The sequence below is a fragment of the Rhea pennata genome, chromosome 16 (genome assembly GCF_028389875.1).
Source record: "Rhea pennata isolate bPtePen1 chromosome 16, bPtePen1.pri, whole genome shotgun sequence".
NCBI lineage: Eukaryota > Metazoa > Chordata > Aves > Rheiformes > Rheidae > Rhea > Rhea pennata.
In genome coordinates, this window is record NC_084678.1 from 5,545,727 (window position 1) to 5,563,582 (window position 17,856).

A 17,856-nucleotide genomic window follows, 5' to 3' on the forward strand; every position below is an offset into this window, starting at 1 on the left:
TCTCTTCTCACTGCAAGGTCAGCACAGACGAGCCCTTTGGTCACTTCTCAGCGTTAGCTGGTGAGGTAGACGGGGCCTCTCATCGACTCTGAAATCCTGCTGCCAGAAAGGAGGACATGGCCAAAGCAAAGTTGCAGGAGCACTGCAATATTGAATTCAACCTGGAATAAGACTGATGGATTACATGAGAATCATGAACTAGCAGAGGAAGCACCTCCATCCCTACTTTTGTTCTTGCATGCTCCTCGTCCATCTAACCAGCACAAGCAGTTTTGTCCTTCCAGTGGCAGCAAGGAGCACATCCCTCAGTCACTTTTCAGCTATCAGCAAGACATCGGTATGCCAAAACCCACAGACCAGTTAACAGCAGTTATTGCAGAGCGCTTGCTACATGCGGGCGCTTCCCCATCCCTGCCGCATTACCCCTTTCCAGTGCTGCGGGGACACTGCTGGCAGAGCGGGCGTGCAGGGCTCCCGCGCCAGCGGGCCACCGTGCGCTCGCGCCCTCGGTGCCTGGTTTATCACAGCACCGTCGTGCGCTGTCCAGGGATCCTGCCACGGCCAGAGTGAGTCAGAACCTCCTCGTTACTAAACCCATGCTCAGACTACCCATGCTACTGCTACGTCAGTGCAGATACCCTGATTTTCTTTCCACCGCCGCTCCACGACTTCAGGCAGGGTGCTTCACCTGCAGGCACCTCGGCTTTCACCCTAGGGGCAGGGGCAGTGACTGCATGGCTTTCAGGAAAACAGCCTATATTTGTACGTCCAGGAAAAAAAAAGTTAGTGTACTTTTGAATCCTTCATTAAAAAAAAAAAAGGAAGAAAAACCTGTAAACTTATTTTCTACGTAACCATTCACTAAAACAAAGACTTTCTGCAAGAGTGGAGACTCACATGTAGTGAATATTTGTCTGAAGTCATCAGCGAAACCATAAGTCAGGATGATGCAACTAATCCTTATTTCTTGTAGCCCTTTCTATGGGCTGTACCTGCATTAAAGCGGGGAACGAGCAACACGGTGGTTGTTTGGATGGGTGGGGAGCTGGCGAGCGCCCACCGAGCCGTGCCACGAGCACCCTGCTACGCGGCAGGAACGGGGCGCCCGGGAGACGCGCCGCAGACGGGAGCTACGCTTCGCACGCAGGAGGTGTAGGGACGCGGGCAGGATGGTTGCAAGCTCCTCGCTGGGATTCCTCAGACAGGAGCTATCCCGCACGAGACGCTGCTTGGCTATTACGCGGCCACCTAAAGCTCCGTGCGTTTAAGGTCTCTAAACAGGTCTCAACTCGGTGTCCTCTAACAAGGGGGATAAACTTTGCAGGAAGAAGAGCTTCCAAGAAGGGCCACCTTGAGGAACACCACCCAGGGCTCCAAGCGGGGCCGGCGGGACGGGCGACGCGCCGGCCCCGGCTCCCCGGCACGGCCGCAGAGGCCCGCGGGAGCCGCGAGCAGGGTTTCTCGGGCGCGCTTTGGAGGCGGGATAACAAGATCACCGAGTCGAGCGGTAAGTGCCTTAACGAGAACCCAATAAACAGCACACACTTACCACTGCAAAAACAAACAGCCGTGAATTAGAAGACCGGGATGCTTCCCGTCGCCTTTCGTAACGCCCGCGCTGCACAGACACGCTTCGGGTCTGTCCCGGGAGCTCGGATACGCAAGGGGAGCGCTTCGCCCGCCGGCCAGAGCGAACGAACGCGGGCCAGCTGCCGCTCGGGAGCCGCTGAAGGTCTCGGCCAGGTTTAGCGAGAAAGCGCGGCGTTCCTGCTGCGGCGGCTCCGCAGCTCTGCCCGCCCCGGCGCCCCGGCCGCTCTGACTCGTCCGACGAAACCCGAGGTTGTTACCGAGTGTTTCGATTTTTATCAAAGAAACCCTGCAGTAATCTTCTCCCAGGGTGACTGGATACTTAATTCTAGTCCATTTAAAAATAAGTAATTTTACCATATTACTCCTGTGCGAGTCTCCCTACTTCCCTAGATTTTCTTTTTTCCCCTCTTAATAAAGCCTCAAATTTTGACCCCCCATAAAAAAAAAAAAAAAAAAAGGCTCATTTTCTTGATGCTACCCACAAGGCCAAAACCAACTAGGAAAAGTGAGCAGTCGCACAGAAATCCAGGGTGGTGGGGGGAAAGGGTGGAGAGCTACCAATACAGAGCAGCTGCAACACCTTCACGCAAGAGGAACAAGATTACCTACAACAGGGAGATGTCTCAAAAACACATGCAATTTCTAAGCTGATGTAAATATAGGCTGATTAACAACGTTCAGCGAGCACACGAGCAGCACGAATTTTCTCGAGCGAAGCGGTCGAGTTTGTAGTTTGGCCCGTAGCGCGTGCGTTTGGCAGGGTATTTATAAACGAGCAGCTCTTACTCGAGTACAGCTTTACAAAGCATGGAAAAGCCCTCAAAACACACCATCGCCAAGACCCTTCCACCGCCGCGTGAGGAGACGCGTGGCCTTCGGATTCCCCCGGCAGCGCTTCCCTCCCAAACGCACGCTTGCAATATCCCCCTCCCGAACAGCATGGTGGACTGATCCCCACGAAAAAAAAATACCAAATTAGAAAGAAAGAAGGGAAAAAAAAAGGATTTTTATTGTATTTTCACCATCAAGGTGTTCAAAGCATGTTTTTAGCAAGCACGTTAAATCTTGTTTGCCCCTGGAAGTTTACTTTGTTTCTCCCCCTTCCTTGTGGCAAAAGGTTATTTTCTTACCTCTACACCTTGCCTTCTGGATGGAAGAAAAAAAAAAAAGGAAAAAAAAATAAAGCAGTCACCTAGCAAAACAGCACCCTCCAGTTCAAGCCCGTACCTGCGGCCGCTGCCGACGGGCTGCAGCACCACCCGGCGCCTGGGTTTCCCGAGCCGATCCATGCCGGGGCGCCGAGGGCGGCAGCCCTCACTCCACCCGCGCCGCTTCCAGCTCGGCTGCCCGTCGCCGCGGGGCCGCGCTTCCTCCTCCCACCCGGCCGCCGGAGCGCGAGCCGCCGTAACTACACCTGCGGCCCGAAGACCCGTCCGTCCTCGCCCGGACCGCGGGCTGGAAGCCACCGCAGAAGCGCCGCATCCGCCACCCGGAGGAATAAGTCAAATAAGGAGGAGGAACCTCCCTGAGCCCGTGCAAAAACATTAACTTCAGCCTCAGCCGCGGGAAAAAGCAGCTCCCACGAGCGACACCGGATAGAAGGAGTTAAACAGCATGCTTGCGCCTCAGCGTTGCATTTCTATTAAGTAAAAGAACATCCAGAAAAGCACAAAGCATCTGCCTGGGGATTAGGTGGGGTAGGGTGGGGAGGGAGGCAGAACATTTATTAAAAAAGCAGATTCAGCATATCGAGCCATAGTTCTGCAGTGAGTAAACTGCAGCTTTATGAAAGACATCGGTGTTGAAAGAGCAGCATAAACCCTTAACGCCCACAAAGTTCATTTTGCAAGATCTAGATCCTTCACCAAAAATTTCAGCAATTACCAAGACAAGAAAGAGTACAGGGATAAAACTATCTGATTCCCCGTCTCCCTATCTGCAACAGCTTTTCATGTTTATTTTCTGCCCCACCTTTCATTCTTCTTTTTCCTCCAAACCTCCATTCACAGTATTTTTGCAACTTCCCTTTCCTCTAACTTTTATTATTCCCAATCCCTAAGCTAAAGGGACAAATGAGTCAGCCGCTGAAAGCTTCCCTAAGGAAGACGTGCAAGGCGTCTTCAGCACAGCTAGCAGCTGCTCTCGCTGTTCCCAACCCTCCTGGCAAGACGGGACCTCAGCCCACGTTGCCAGCTAGGGCTTAAAAGGGCTGCAGCAGCTTTCTCAGGGAAACCATCCATCATAAAAGCACACAAAGAGGCCATCGCATACTAAAGTTTTGTGTCTTACCCATTAACACAGCCCTTTTCCCAGCCCCTGCTCTAGTCTAGATGTTCTCACCCCACCTTGCAAATGCGCACCTGATTTGTTGCAAAAGTCGCGCTCCGCCGCTGCCCGAATTCAGGACGCGCTCCACTTTCACACGCTCAGAGAGGCTCGCTTACGAAGGGGACTGCGCGCCGACTCTGCCCTGGCGAGCGTCCCCAGCGCAGCCACGTGCAGCAGCCCTGCCAACAGCCTGGTCCATGTCCCACCAAGCAGCACCAGGTCCATGTCCTCGGCGTCCCACCAAGCCGTGCCAGGGACTGACGCCCTTGGCTACCCCCGGCACAGCTTATTCACTGGGCACTGTGTTTTATGTGGGACTCCTACAACTTCTTGCACTGAAGTACACAAGAATCTTCTTGGATTTTTTTCCCCTTTCCCTTTCTTCTCCTCATCCACAATTTGCAAGTCTTTCTTACCTTTTTTTTTTTTTTTAAACTCTCCTCCCCTCCCCCAATTCCCACCTCCTATTTTGAACACTCGAAGCAGTGCAGGAGGACAGCCTTCCTTCCCGGAATGACAGTGCTGAACACGGACCTATCTCAAGGTATCAGGACAAGCATATGGAAAAGCTCGGTACGGCTGCAGCAAGCTTTTGCTAGCTCAGTCCTGCTTCCAGCGGACCCACAATCCTCGCTCATCCGCTTTGTGCTACGTGCCTTATTTAGCTTATTCACTACAACAAGCAGTCCTAATGAGTGCTCTGAGGGATGAAATTCAAAACTCAGAAACATTCCTCTCCCTTTTTTGTCATTCAAACCATCTGTATAGCTTCTCCCATGTCAGCACTGAACTCGGATGAACCCCGAAACGCATCAGCCTGGAAGAGTCTTGGGAGACCACAAGCTGGAGAAATTCAGTCAACACGAAAGCCCACCAGCGAGCTACAGCTTTCACAGCAGCACCAACTTTAACATAAGCAGCATATTACAAAAATAAATGCAACACTAAAGACTTACCAACATGCCAAAAGCAATCAAAACGCCGCCCCTGGTTTTGCTCTGGTACAAGACGATGGCTGCTCCAAAGGCATGCTGGATAGAGGTGCAAACCACAGCGTGCGACTACACAAGCTTCCCGGGTTTCTGAGGCACAGGCGAGGAGAGCAAGTCCACTTCTGAGAGGGGATTTGACTGCTCTAAGCTGTGATGTTTTTACCAAGCTCAAGAAAGCATTATTTCTACTATTTTCTACACAGGACTCAGCCTTTCCAAAAGGCTTTACCCTAAACTCACCTTGCCCTAAAACATGGGTTTCCTGTTTTAGGACATTCATTCTCATAGACACAAAAGCGCATATAAGCTGCCAACGCTGAAAGGAGATGGGCATGACAACCCGTAACTACTTTTATCTCTCATCCATGTTCCTTCTTAATACATTTCTTTTAACAATCTCAGCCAGCTGCTTTTATTTTTTTTGACAGCTTCTCAGACAGACAAGCTAAATAAGTTACTCATACGAGCTGGCTTCATTGTCCTGGGTTTCTAAAGCAACAGAAACCAGCAACAAATCAGCCAGGCTTGTTGCAAAACTGGGAAGTATTTAAAGCGTGCAGAATGAAAAAAAAATCCTTCACCAGTACATTCAACCTCATTTATTGCTACAAAGCAGCACAGAAGAACTATTGGAAATTTAAGGTCTGCTTGGACAATGAAGCACAGCCGTACAGCCATTTTCAGTCTTTCACATATTCACTTCTTTCTGAGCACTGACTATTGCTGGTATTCGAGAAGGATAATTAGCAAGTTTATTGCCAAATTTGTGAGAAAGGAGGCGGAGAAACAGGACGCAGAGACAAATCAAGTCTGGACTGAGGAAGGACTGAATCTGTACAAATATTCCAACTCTAGTTTTGAGTTTACCTGCACGTCTCACCTGCAGTCTTACTTACGTCACGCGATACATGCCAAGCTCGCTAGGACAAGATCATCTGGATCCCAGGAGCTGAATCTTAATCAAATATGGAGACAAAGAGACATACCAAGGCTCTCAGCATTCCATTAATGTGAATGAATCACTGGTACAGGCCCAGTGCTGTTAACGTCGCAGCTTTAGTGCATGAGTTATTTCTGAAGGTATCTATGAGCCCTGCCAAATCCATGTGACTTGGCTTGTTCAGTAAAGACCCAGTCTTTTTCAGAGCCAAAGAGATGGGGGAAAAAATATTCAAAATATTTTTGGATGGCCAGGAATTTCAGCTGGGCAGATCATGTAAATCCTGTATGCTTTAGATCACTAGAAGTCTCCCAAGGGGCCTCAGGGTCTCCCTATGTCTGAGCGCGCTGCATCGGGACACTGCCTTCAAGTCTGTTTTCACGCAAAGCTCATGAGCTGCATCACAACGTATCAAGCCAGCATTTCATTTTCCTGTCATCCCCAAAGTCTTAAAAAAAAAAAAGAAAATCAAATGCAAGTGAAAGACACTGATACCTGAAGCAGAGTGAAAACCTTAACATAGCCAAAATTCCTTACACTATGTTTTTTCTCCAGGAAAGAAAGTTCCTTTTTACAGTATGTAACACTGGAAAAACAAAGAAATAATTATCCTCCCCTGCACTTTCATCAAATCCTCAGTGTTACCATCACATTAAGAGATTACTCTAGTTTCTAGAGACACTCAGGTGCTGAGCTTGCTCGCAGCTCACCACAGTGGCAGAGTTCGAGCTGTGTCCCAGCACAGGCTGCTCCGCACCAGCCCAGTCTGTGCAGTGAGAACTGGTTACTCCACTGGATAAGATTTAGCATGTCATCGCGCTGGGACAGATCCCCCAACTCTCATGGTAACACCTGTATCAGGTGAGCACAGGCAAGGAAGCGAGGCTCTGCCATCCTGGAGCCCCAGCTCAGCCCCCACCATGACCTTCCATGCTCCATCCACACCACCCTAACGCCTAACCTGTAGCCACCAGCTATGTGCCAGAGCACATAATCTGCTTTACTGCACCTACAAGTTGTAGCAGAGGGTTAGCGCTTCAGGCAGTGAACAAACAGCACGAGCAGACGACTCCCGAGCAGAGACTGTTTGCATGCGGGTGGTTATCATCTTGCATGCAAGAATAAAGCAGAGGGCAAAGGAACCACTGGCACCTGGTGGGAGGCCATGTTGCATTAGAGGGGGCCAGTGACCAAAGCCAGAGCCACTTCATCACGTCTGATCGGACGCAGCAGCCCTGACCTGCGACCTCCGCCCAGCAAGGCTGAACACACGGTCGCCTTCAGCTGTCCGCCCCGCCGCCTCGCCAGGGCTACTACCCATCGCAGGCACGAAGGGACTGTGCCATGCCCTCCTCAGCTGCTGTCGCTCAGAGCCGGACACAGCTGTCCAAGCCATCCTTAACGCGAGTTGTTTTCACATATCAGGCCATCAGCTGCAGCATTGCTAACTTCTAAAAGAGGGGCAGGATGAAGCCAGATTTCAATCAGCGATGAAATGCAAGGCTTGCACATCGGAGGGCATCACGCAACGAGGAATACAGTGCTCAGCATCAGGAGAACGAAAGGAACAGAAAGCTTGCCCAAGAAGGAAAGAGAGAAGTAGTCAGCAAGAAGAGACAAGACAGTGATTTGCAACCCAGTTCTCCTTTTGCCCCCACCATAGATCTGAGCTGGTACACAGGGGATTAGTTGAGAGGAACAGAAACAGGGAAGCCATTAATGAAAGTTCAGCATTAAGATCGATTTAGGACAAACACCAATTCCCCAAAGATTATTTACACGCATTTTAGTACCTTGCCTTGAGGCTAGGGGCCACTGGACAAGGACACAAGGCTAATGGAAACCAGTGTTCTGGAGACCAACGGATAGTGCCAGGGCTTGGGGAGGGAGGGAAGAGGGAAAACATAACACCGTTCAGACATAGATGTATGCTTACATAACTGAACTGCAAAGTTGCTTAGAACTAGTTACTACTGTAAATAATGTAATTTAAACCACGCAAAACACTTCCACTGCTCAAGGAAGAGCTGTAACAATAGGAGGAAGTCCTAAGACACAGCAGCTATTCTTAATAACAAAAACACTTACTCTGATGAACAATCAAAAGTTATTTTCTAATCTAAACTGAGTATGTTATTCCTCCTGGGCATTTTAAGACTGGATAAAATTAGGTACTTTAGCAGGTTTCTGAGGATGCCCTTGTTTACCTTCCTGTTCAAACACATGCCTGACTTCTGCTGGAGGTTGGGCCTTGCAGAATCTGCATCACTCTCACTGCACCCTAAAGGCAGAAAGAAGTGACAGATACCAGAACCACCAGCACATTAACCACCAAGCTGCTTGCTCACTTCCTTTAAACACACGGACTTATTATCACTGCTGCCAGCTGACAAAGTCCTACCCATCACTTTTAAGGTGTAACAGGAAAGGCAGAAGGGACAAAGAATTAGCAGTCAGTTACTCCTTTGGCTGTAGTGAGTAACGAGTGTCGTAGATCTGTAGAGACGCGTCAGTCTGGTTCACACGGGGCTGGATCCCGCACTGCGGACCTCAGCCCGACACCACCCTCACATCTGAGGGAGGCTGCGCCACGGGCACTTGTGCCTCCCCAATTCTCATAGGAAAAAAAAAAAAAAAAAAAAAAGCAAGAGCTCAAATGTCAAAGCTCGCAACTCAGCATATGTCACAAACCTCATTTTGATTTTTGCAAGCTGGGTTTTCGTCTCCCTTTTGAGAAACAGATGGGGCAGCATTTCCAGTGGGAAGAGTATCAGAAAGGAGCCATCTCGTTCTGTCGCCCCAGTTCTCAGGCCAGAGATGTGAGAGATCAGGTCGTCATCTTGGTTATTTCCTGCACCAGGATCACGAGCAGCAATTCCCAGCGATGGGATTGCTTCCATGGACTGAACTCACCATGAGTCAGGATGTTTTTGAACAACCCACAGGAGCTGCTGCCCAAAGAATGCCAAACATTTACTCCTGAAAGAACAGAAGTCATACAAGTGGCACAGCTCCATGATCAGCGCAGAAGCAAGTGGTGGAGAACTACCAAGGTTATGAGACAGCTAAACAACAGCTACTGATAGCTGACTCGACTCAAATAAGCTAGAGTTAGAGGAAGATTGGGAAAAGGGGAGGAAAAAAGTAGGAGTGACCTGATCATAGCTACAGAATTAAGTGTTTTAATAAGACTAAAATGAAATACATAAAGGTCAGAGTCTGGACAAAATACAAATGCATTTTTCAAAGTAATTTTTGTTTGTTTTGAGATACTAAAATCCATCCAAACTTTAAAAAGGAATCTGGGAGTTTTTATACTGGTTCATTTCAGCTGAAACTACTTCAGAGATTAGGCTGGGACCATCATTATAGAAGTTTGTCCTGTTGAATAATTATAATAAAATCTGAATCGACTTACCTGGACACTACCCGTTATTTCAGTACCCAGAGGAAAAGCAGCTACCAAACAGGTGCCTACACATTGTCACGAGGGAGGTTATCTGCAGCTTGCAGTACTTTTGGTATAAGACATTTACTCTGAAATCAAATGCCACCGGGCTCATCTATGAGTAGGATGTCAATCAGATGGATGTAACTCAATCATCTGAGAACCTGATGAATCAGACTGCTCTCAGATGAGCAAAGAACTCGCGCTAATGCTGTCAGGGAAGTCCGAGGTACTGAAATGCAGTTAGAATGCAACTCGCAGCCAGCCTGGCTATTATCCACCTCTCGCTTGGGTTTCCAAAGCCCTACACGGTCCCATCACCAAGCCTCCTTCCACAAGGGGAGAGACTGCAGACGTTGCAGAGCAATGGAGACTCTCACCCTTGCCAGTAGATCGAGGGGACAGAAGGATACTCTCCTCTCCAAGCAAATAGCATTTTTATAGATCTCAGATGCTCATTTGATTATTTCTAAAATAAAAATAAAACCATCTGTTCTTAGGCTGTATTAAATTAGCAGGCAGGAGCTAGTAAATGCCAATTATTCCACTCATAAGCAACAACTGCACTTGTACTTCAAAATGCCATCATTCCTCTTAGGCTCCTGGTTCAGCTTTGTCATCTCCTTAGCAGCAACAGGTCCACCAAGAGGAATTCACACTTTTCTGTGCAGGAGGAGATCATGAGTATCCCGTGATTTACATTTATGGCCATTCTTCTCGTTTGTCCTTTAGGTGAGAGAGAGTGGGGACAAAAACAGAATTGGCCCAATCCTTTCAAGGGCTCAGAAGTTAAAAACTCAGCTGTCACCCTTTCTGCTACGCTGGCTCTTCGCCCTAAAGCCGCCACACACAGCTTGTTTGCACTGGTTTCATCTACAAACAATGCAACAGCTGGAACAAAACTTGTTGAGAAGGCTGAAACCGATTTCACAACACAACTCGCACCTCTTACAGAGCTGTTAGTAGTTAAGACTTGGTTACCTCGTTAGGAGCAGGTTTATTTTTTCCAAAATACTCACAATTTAATTCCATGGGTCTTCATGAAAACCGGAATTTGAGGACTGCAGATACCATTCAGGATTTAGGGGCCAGTGAGGAGAAATGAAAAATGTTTACTACAAACATTTTCAAGGGACTTTATAGTGCGGGATTTAAAGGCAGAAGAGCCAGGGCAAGCGAGGTGAGCTGTGTAAGATCATCTTAAAGGTCGGCAAGAGGCTGGATTGGTATTTGCAAATCCCTCCTGCTGTTTACTCTTGGATAAAAAAAAAAAAAATCTACTCTTCCAACTATGGGGCAGAAGAGAGGACAGGACATAGGAAGTCTCATATCTTTATCAACTGGTGTTGCAAGAGAGCTTTTTATTTTTCCACTTGACAGCTAGTGTGTAAGTTCAGAATAAGACAGTACTATCTCCAAGGGAAAAAAACAAATTGCAAAGGTCACCCGTTGAGTGAGAGCTGCATCAAATCCAACAAGATGCAGAAACCCAGTTCGGACTTGCAGCTGAGCTGTTTTATGTTTTAAATCTAAAAGCGCATTCACAAGCAGATGAACTACAGCAGTTAACTACAGCTCTAGTAAGTCTGATGAACTCTTATAATCAAACTGTAATTCAAGAAATTATAACCAGCCTGGTCTAAACAACAGAACACTTGTGTACAACGGATATTTTCTGACACATGCATCACTTTATCTACTATTTCTTTTTCAGAAATCACACTCATATATGGTTAAGTGATATTCATAGACACCCCAGCTGGCAACCAAGTGCAGCTTCTTGACCTTACAAAGACTAGCTTTTCTTTGCCATCCGCTTTGTTCGCATTGAGAACAAAGTAAAGCTAATCCACTACAAAACTGTACCGACCTCACCAGCCGAGTTCACAGGAAAGCCTTAAAGCAGCAAGTCCGCAGTCCTACTTCTTGACTTGCCCTCTCGTTAAGGTTTTTCCTGCTAACATATTGTTGCAGCTAGCATTAGTTTTGCACAAAGCCATTCTCCAAAAAAGCTTTTTGCACAATGCGTGGTGGTATTTAAATAAAACCTCGAATTCTCTCAACTGACCTTGCAGCTCTATGCCTGCTCAGATCTCTTCCTGGCCTGGAAACATCCGGCAGCTTCACGCCTGCTTTACGCTAGCCAGGAGTGCATAGGAAGCACTAAGTGAACAAACTCTCAAATACTTGGATGAGGGATATCAGAGTGACTGCTCCCAGAAGGTATCCTGCCTCTCCTGCTAGGCAGAGGAAATAGCTGCATCTAAATACAGCCGTTACCTTTATCTACTTTTACCCTTAAGCACAAGCTGGAGCGAGTCCAGGATTCTGGAGCATTTGACCAAAACAGCGGTATCTCAAATCAGCTGCAGGGATGTATATGCTACCGCCTCATGTCTACCTTCCGCTACGAGGCATGCAAGGATTTCCTTCCACTGTGTGAGCCCTGCTGTCTGCAAACATTAACATTGTTTGAGCTTTACCTTGACCAAGAAAAACAACTTTCATCAGCAGTTGTACTTATTTGTTGCCTAAAGAGGATATCCTTCCAGTTCCATTATATATCGACCACCTGCTATGGACGGACCTAGCAAGAGTTACAGACTACTGTTCACTCGAGAGCTTCTTTATTACCTTCCCCTGCACTACAAGGGAGCTCGACAAAGAGCAGGTAGCTTCTTCACAGCCCTGTGTATAACCTGCTCATAAAATTTATTCTAAATTAATAGAAACCAATGACAAAGTAAGATCTAGAGTTTAAGCTGCATGAGCTTAGCCAGCAGCAAGTTTTTAATTACCTATCATACCTAGCCTTCTTCCTCACCACTGAAAGATGGTTTAATAGTTTGTATATTTGCTAAAAGGTAACCCCTGTTACAGGTTATACTGTGTAGTCATTTAAGGGAACTAAATACCCACTGCTTGTGAATGCCCAGACATAGGGATTTTCCTTTGCCTTAGGTCAAGGGACAATAAACTAACAGACACTGAGGAAACCCAACACTTATTTTCCCTGACCTTCTTCTTGGGGTTTAATGGAGGCACCAAGACAGCAGTGCTCTCCAGCAAGCTCGTAGCCTGGCAAACAACTCATCCAAGCATGCACATTGAAGACATCAACTTCATGAGCAGGCATGAATCTACTCTATGGCATGATTAAGAAGTCCACAAATGAGACTCCTCACATTCAGAGCACACGCAACGTGTACGTGCAGTCCTGTTTCTCTCTAAGATTCAAATGGCACCCTCAAGAACCACTGCTTTCACTTCCACGGACAGTTGCTTGGTTAGGGTAGTCAGGAAGGAAATCAGAGAGAAATGAGGGTCCAAGGCCTGACAGAATACTCCAGAGCGTAAACACAGAGACACTAAGAGATCTGAAGACTTTCCAGCCTAACAGCAGAACAGTCAATTTGGCAGCAGTAGCAGCAAAAAAGCTTGCTAAGTTGACAGCAGCTGAATGGCAGCCACCACCAGCAAGCCAGCCTTATGCACAAACTGTAGAGGTGTCTTGCAAAGTTGTCTTTCTTCCTCACATCAGCAGTGCTACAGTCCTGTAAATACTTCAGCACCCAGCTGTGCAGACTCCCCTTCTTTGAAAGGCTCTCCACATCGAACACCAGTACACCCAGTGGAGGATCATCAAGGGCTGCAGATTAAGGAAAAAGACATTTGTATAACTATCCCACCACCTCCTCCAGAAAAGGACACTGAAGTGACACTGGCTTCAACTAATTCAGAAACCAAGTTCCCTCTCAAGGCGAGAAGCTGCAGATATGGTAAAGCCTCTCGCACATGGGAGTGAAGAGTACAAATGGCAAAATCCTATGGCAAAATAGGATCAAGTGATAAGCAAAACCAACAAACAGGAATTCATATGCTAAAAACATGCTCAGGGCTCAGCCAAGTTGTTTACTGAAATGCTGAGGTCTCAACTGTGTGATGTGTTCAGTGTCATTTCTTAGGTTCAGGCTCCACCATATGCTGGGAGCTTGCATGTTCACAAGGACATCTCACAGGACGTAAGCCACAAAATCCACTTCTAGTAGCCAAGGACCTGGCAAGTTATCACAGACGGACAGCATTTCACATTAGAGAAAACTGAGTAACTCTCAGACAACTAGGTTAATATTAATGTTTACCAGACATCATACAAGACTCAAGGATCCCCCAAACTTCTCCCTCTAAATCTTTGAGAAGGACATGAAAGAGAGATCAGGATGCCACCTATCTTAAAAGTCCTGGATGTTTGTACAGAGTGGGGGCCCCCTTAGTCTTCTGCATAACAAAGTTCCCTTCCTTCATAGCCAGCCCAGGATTTAATGGAAAGACTCCCATTTTTACAAGAGCACATCAAATTTTGCACACTGCTCAACGGTCCCAGCACAAGCAGCTTAGGGATTGGAGTACGCTATGCAGATGGAAATAATTATTTAGGAGGGGAGGAAGTCTTGCACACACGGAGCAACGTTTCACTCGAACTGAAGCCTCCCACCACCAACACATTCCAGACTCTTAGAGTAATCTACTTTGGGGAATATGCTTTCAGCTACATCAGTTTTTGTATTTCTTTCTCCAAATTTCTTTGCAATCACAGAACATGCTCGCCTACAAGCTGTCCTAATGGGAAAGGATCCTCTTACCAAGAAGCAACAAATACCAGAAAGTACTATAAACAACTGAATCTAAAATCTCCTTACAGAGCTAACTTTTCAAGCAACAGGCTCTAATTTCAGACAAGCTTTTCACTAAGCAACACACCTGGAGGGACTTACCCACATAGTTAACTGTTGCTACGAATGACTTCTAGCTAAAGCCTGTGGTATAAAATAATGAATGAACCATACAAACTATACTTGATATTTAGATGGCTTTAAGTAACCATTTTCTTGTTTATATTTAATATCTTATTGCCAAATAGAACTTACATTCCTGTCTGGCAGTGCTTGACTTAGAGTAGTAAATTTAGCCTCAAGTTAAATGCCTTATAAACTCAAATCTATGTTTCTTAGAAAGGTAAAACATCAACATAACAGAAATTAATACTACTGATCAATTAGAAATATCTAATTAAGGGCATCCTTTCAAGTCAGCTACATAAAGACATAAGCAGCATATTACGTATAACACATTGCAGGACAAAAAAATAACTCCAGCAGGTCTCAATTAAGAAATCATGCCATAGGGATTTTACATTTGCAGCAGGAAGGCTCAAGAACCATATCATAACTAAGACATTTTTATGGCTCCAACTGAAAGCGCTTAAAGTGCTGAGAGTAGAAGCACATGTGCTATAACATCCCCAGTTAAGCAGAAGGGTTTTTTTGCCAAGTTCAGTGCCCCAAAAACATAAGAAGTTAAAATATATTGTATATTTGGTCATGCTTTCTAGCCTACAGTTTTGAAAGAAAGATGCTATGAGCTGCAAAATAACATTTATGGGGTCCTTCCCTCTTACAGCAACCAAAAAATCCCGAAACATTTCTTGATCAGTCTGAGAGCTGTTGGCGCTGCGCCCTCTTGGGGCGCGAGAAACAACAAGCCAGGTCTTGCACACTGTTTTTCTGCACGCAGCTGAACCTACGAACCCCAGCTCCTCTTTACTAAAAACAGATGCTGGACCAATTAAATCATCCCATGACTCCTCTGGGAGAGGGATGTAAAAAGCCACAGCAAACCACACGGCAGCTGTTAGCAAAAGAGGCCCTGCTGACAAGTCCAATATCGCAACACGCTGCGACACCTTATCCCCAGATTCTCTGACACGTTGCCTTTTGGACATTTATCACTTCATTCCATCAAAACAGATTAGGTCACTTGAGTTTATATTGAAGTAGAGCTTAGACTTTTTTTTTTTAAATCACTTTTTTCCAGAATTTGAGCTAAGAAGGCAGGGGGCAACTACCCACATTTGAATTTTCTAACCTACAATTCTTCCCAGCAGAGTCTTAAGAACACAAGCCATCCCCACCCTCAGAACATGCCTCCAAAACAAATGTGTTATAGGTAAGAGAGGGAGAGAAGGGGAGGGGGAAAAAAAGAGAAAAAAAAAATCAAATGATGTGCAAAAGGTCATAAAACATCTGTGGCACAGTTAGGTATATAGAAATACAGGCTGCTATTTCCCAGGAGGCTTAATCTCAGGCAAAAGAAAATACTAAACTACAGCTGAAAGCAGAAACCTTCAGTGAGAAGAAAATACAACTAATGCTGCGCTCCAGACTCCTCAGCCCAGCTTTTGGTATCAAACTTTTTCAGCAAAGGAAACAACATATTTGCTACAATATAGACAGACCCTGGGGCAGCAGCTGCTAGGTGAGTATGAGAAGTGAGTGTCTCGCCCTAGGTGAACACCACACTTCACAGGTGAATTAGACCCAAAATCAGAGAAAAGCCTTCATTTTTAAAGAAGCTTCTACATACAATCACTGCAAACAAACTATCGCATTGGAAGAAGCTTTACAAAAATGCCTGGAAGCCGTAGTGCTCTGTTGATGCAGCTTTTGCAATAGCAAAAGGAATGTAACAGCAAAGAGAAATTAAAGTGCAAGTCCACCGATGCTACTTGGATATTTGCAGACTACAAGGAAGCTGCAAGGCCGTGCTACGTTCATGCTGTGGATTCCAAGTACGCAGCAAAGCAAGGCATCAGAGTTGCCTTTAGAGCCAAATTCCAGAGATTTTTTAAACTTAATATACAGTGCACAGACAAAGGATTAAAAAGCACTGATTTTTCATTTTAATACAAAAAAATGGAGGTGAACCACAACATCATGCCCTTCGAGGTTCTGCAGGGATTAAACCAAGTCCCTGTGCCTGTAGGTCTGTGCCCAACCTCCAGGTCGGGTTCACGCATAATCAACCTTCTGCAAGAAGGGAGGACCCAGAGCAGAGCCAAAGCAGCCCCACCATACTTTCCACAGCAGAGCCTGCACAGAAAACCTTTATCCTTAACAGTCAAATATTTAGTCGCGAAGTATTTCTCATAGCCCAAGGACAGGAAAGCAAGGCGATGCTCTCAGCATAGCTGTGGCCCTGGGGAACTCAGCATGAGCTACTCAAACCTCAAACCCACTCAAAGTTAGGTTTCTCAAACAGGTTTTGCATGCTGGCACCAGCCTCCCCGCTATTACAGGGACACTGCAAGCGATAGCCAGCCCAGGCAAGTTAAAGCTATTCCCAGAGTATTTACACGAGCTAAAAATTGCCCTAAACATATACTTGAGCACCACCAGGCTTTAAAACACTACCATTCAATACATAAAGCAGTTACATCCTCGCAGACCTTGAGATAGCTTACCTATCCCTCTCAGGTTGTTTACTTCTTCGTAAGGAAGACTACAGCAAAGCATATTTTGCGCAAACTACGGTGGCTTGGCAACTGCCAAAAGCCATTACAGCTTCTTAGTGCACCGAGACTGACAGCAAGCCCAACACCATCAAGCAGTCCAAAACAAGTGAGACCCTGTAGAGTCAGGAGCCATCCCCCGTGATTCCTCTGCAAGATTGAGTCCTTGCTGACACCTTTTAAGGAGCATGTAAATTACACGGAAAAGAGAAAAACCCCGAGGCTACCAATAAGCACTCTTCTTGCTAGCCCGGGAGGACAACTTTGGGATGTCAGCAGGCAACTTCAGTTTCAGCCACAGCTCTGCTGCCCAGGAGGACAAGGGGAGAAAAGGTCTGCGAGAAAGGCAGGGATTTAGCACGGAGCGCCACGGCGCGTCAGGCAACAGAGAACCCGCGTTTCGGGCCGCGGCCAGAGTCTCCCCAACACCGTCCAGCGTAAACCCACCGGATTAGACAAGGTCTGCGAACAGCGGCTCAGCCTGGAGCGAAACAGAGAGAGAGAGACAGCAGGGAGACGAAGGGCCGGCGGAGGCGGCACCGCGGTGCGGGAGCCCGGCGCCCCCCGCCGCGGCGGCCGAGCCCCCGGTACCTGCGCGGCCCGCCGAGGGCTCCGCGGCGGCGGGCAGAGGCGCGGGCGGGAAGCGCGGAGCGTGGGAATAGCGGCCGCCCGCCGCCGCCTACCTGCGCGGGGAGCCGCGGCGGCGCTCGCCGGGGAGGCGAAGGCGGAGCGGGGCCGGGGCCGCCCCCGCCCGGGCGGAGCTCGCCGCCGGCGCCCCGCGCTGCCTCCGCGCAGCCCGTTCCCTTTGCGCTACCGGCCGCGTTAAAAATAGCCGCGAGCAGCGCCTCCGGCCGCCTTAAATATCCCCCTGCCCGCCCGAGGGTGCCGTTCGCCTGGGCAAAGCAGGGAGAAACGGGCTGCTCCCACCTGAGGAATATCCCAGCTCAGAGGTTTCTCCTGTGGGGACAGGGAGCTGGTGAGTTCCTCAGCAAACAGTTGAGGAATGGCAAATATATTTGGTTTTTCTCCTAAATAAAGAACTTGCAAAAATAAAGGAATGGACAAACAAGTTTTTATTTAAAAGAATACTGTTTTGGACAAATATTTGAACACACAGACTTCAGGAGATGGGGAGGCAAATATAAGTAAACACCACCAAGACATGCTTCATACTAACCTGTGCTAATTATAACTCACACAGACTTTCCAC

The 17,856-nt window shown here is 47.3% G+C and overlaps 1 protein-coding gene across 4 annotated transcripts in view; it reads right to left on the reverse strand.

The window, feature by feature from the left end:
- Positions 1-17,310, reverse strand: part of ARHGAP40 (Rho GTPase activating protein 40) — a 40,999-nt gene extending 23,689 nt beyond the window's left edge. For 2 of the 4 annotated variants that reach the window (XM_062589002.1, XM_062589001.1), the window contains exon 1: positions 2,818-3,067. In XM_062589002.1, coding sequence (XP_062444986.1) covers positions 2,818-2,879 — 62 coding nt within the window. In that variant the 5' untranslated portion in view covers positions 2,880-3,067. Of the gene's footprint in view, positions 1-2,817; positions 3,068-17,093; positions 17,169-17,237 lie in introns of those variants that run through there. The other 2 variants (XM_062589003.1, XM_062589004.1) reach the window with 2 other exon arrangements.
- Between the last annotated feature and the right edge of the window lie 546 nt (positions 17,311-17,856).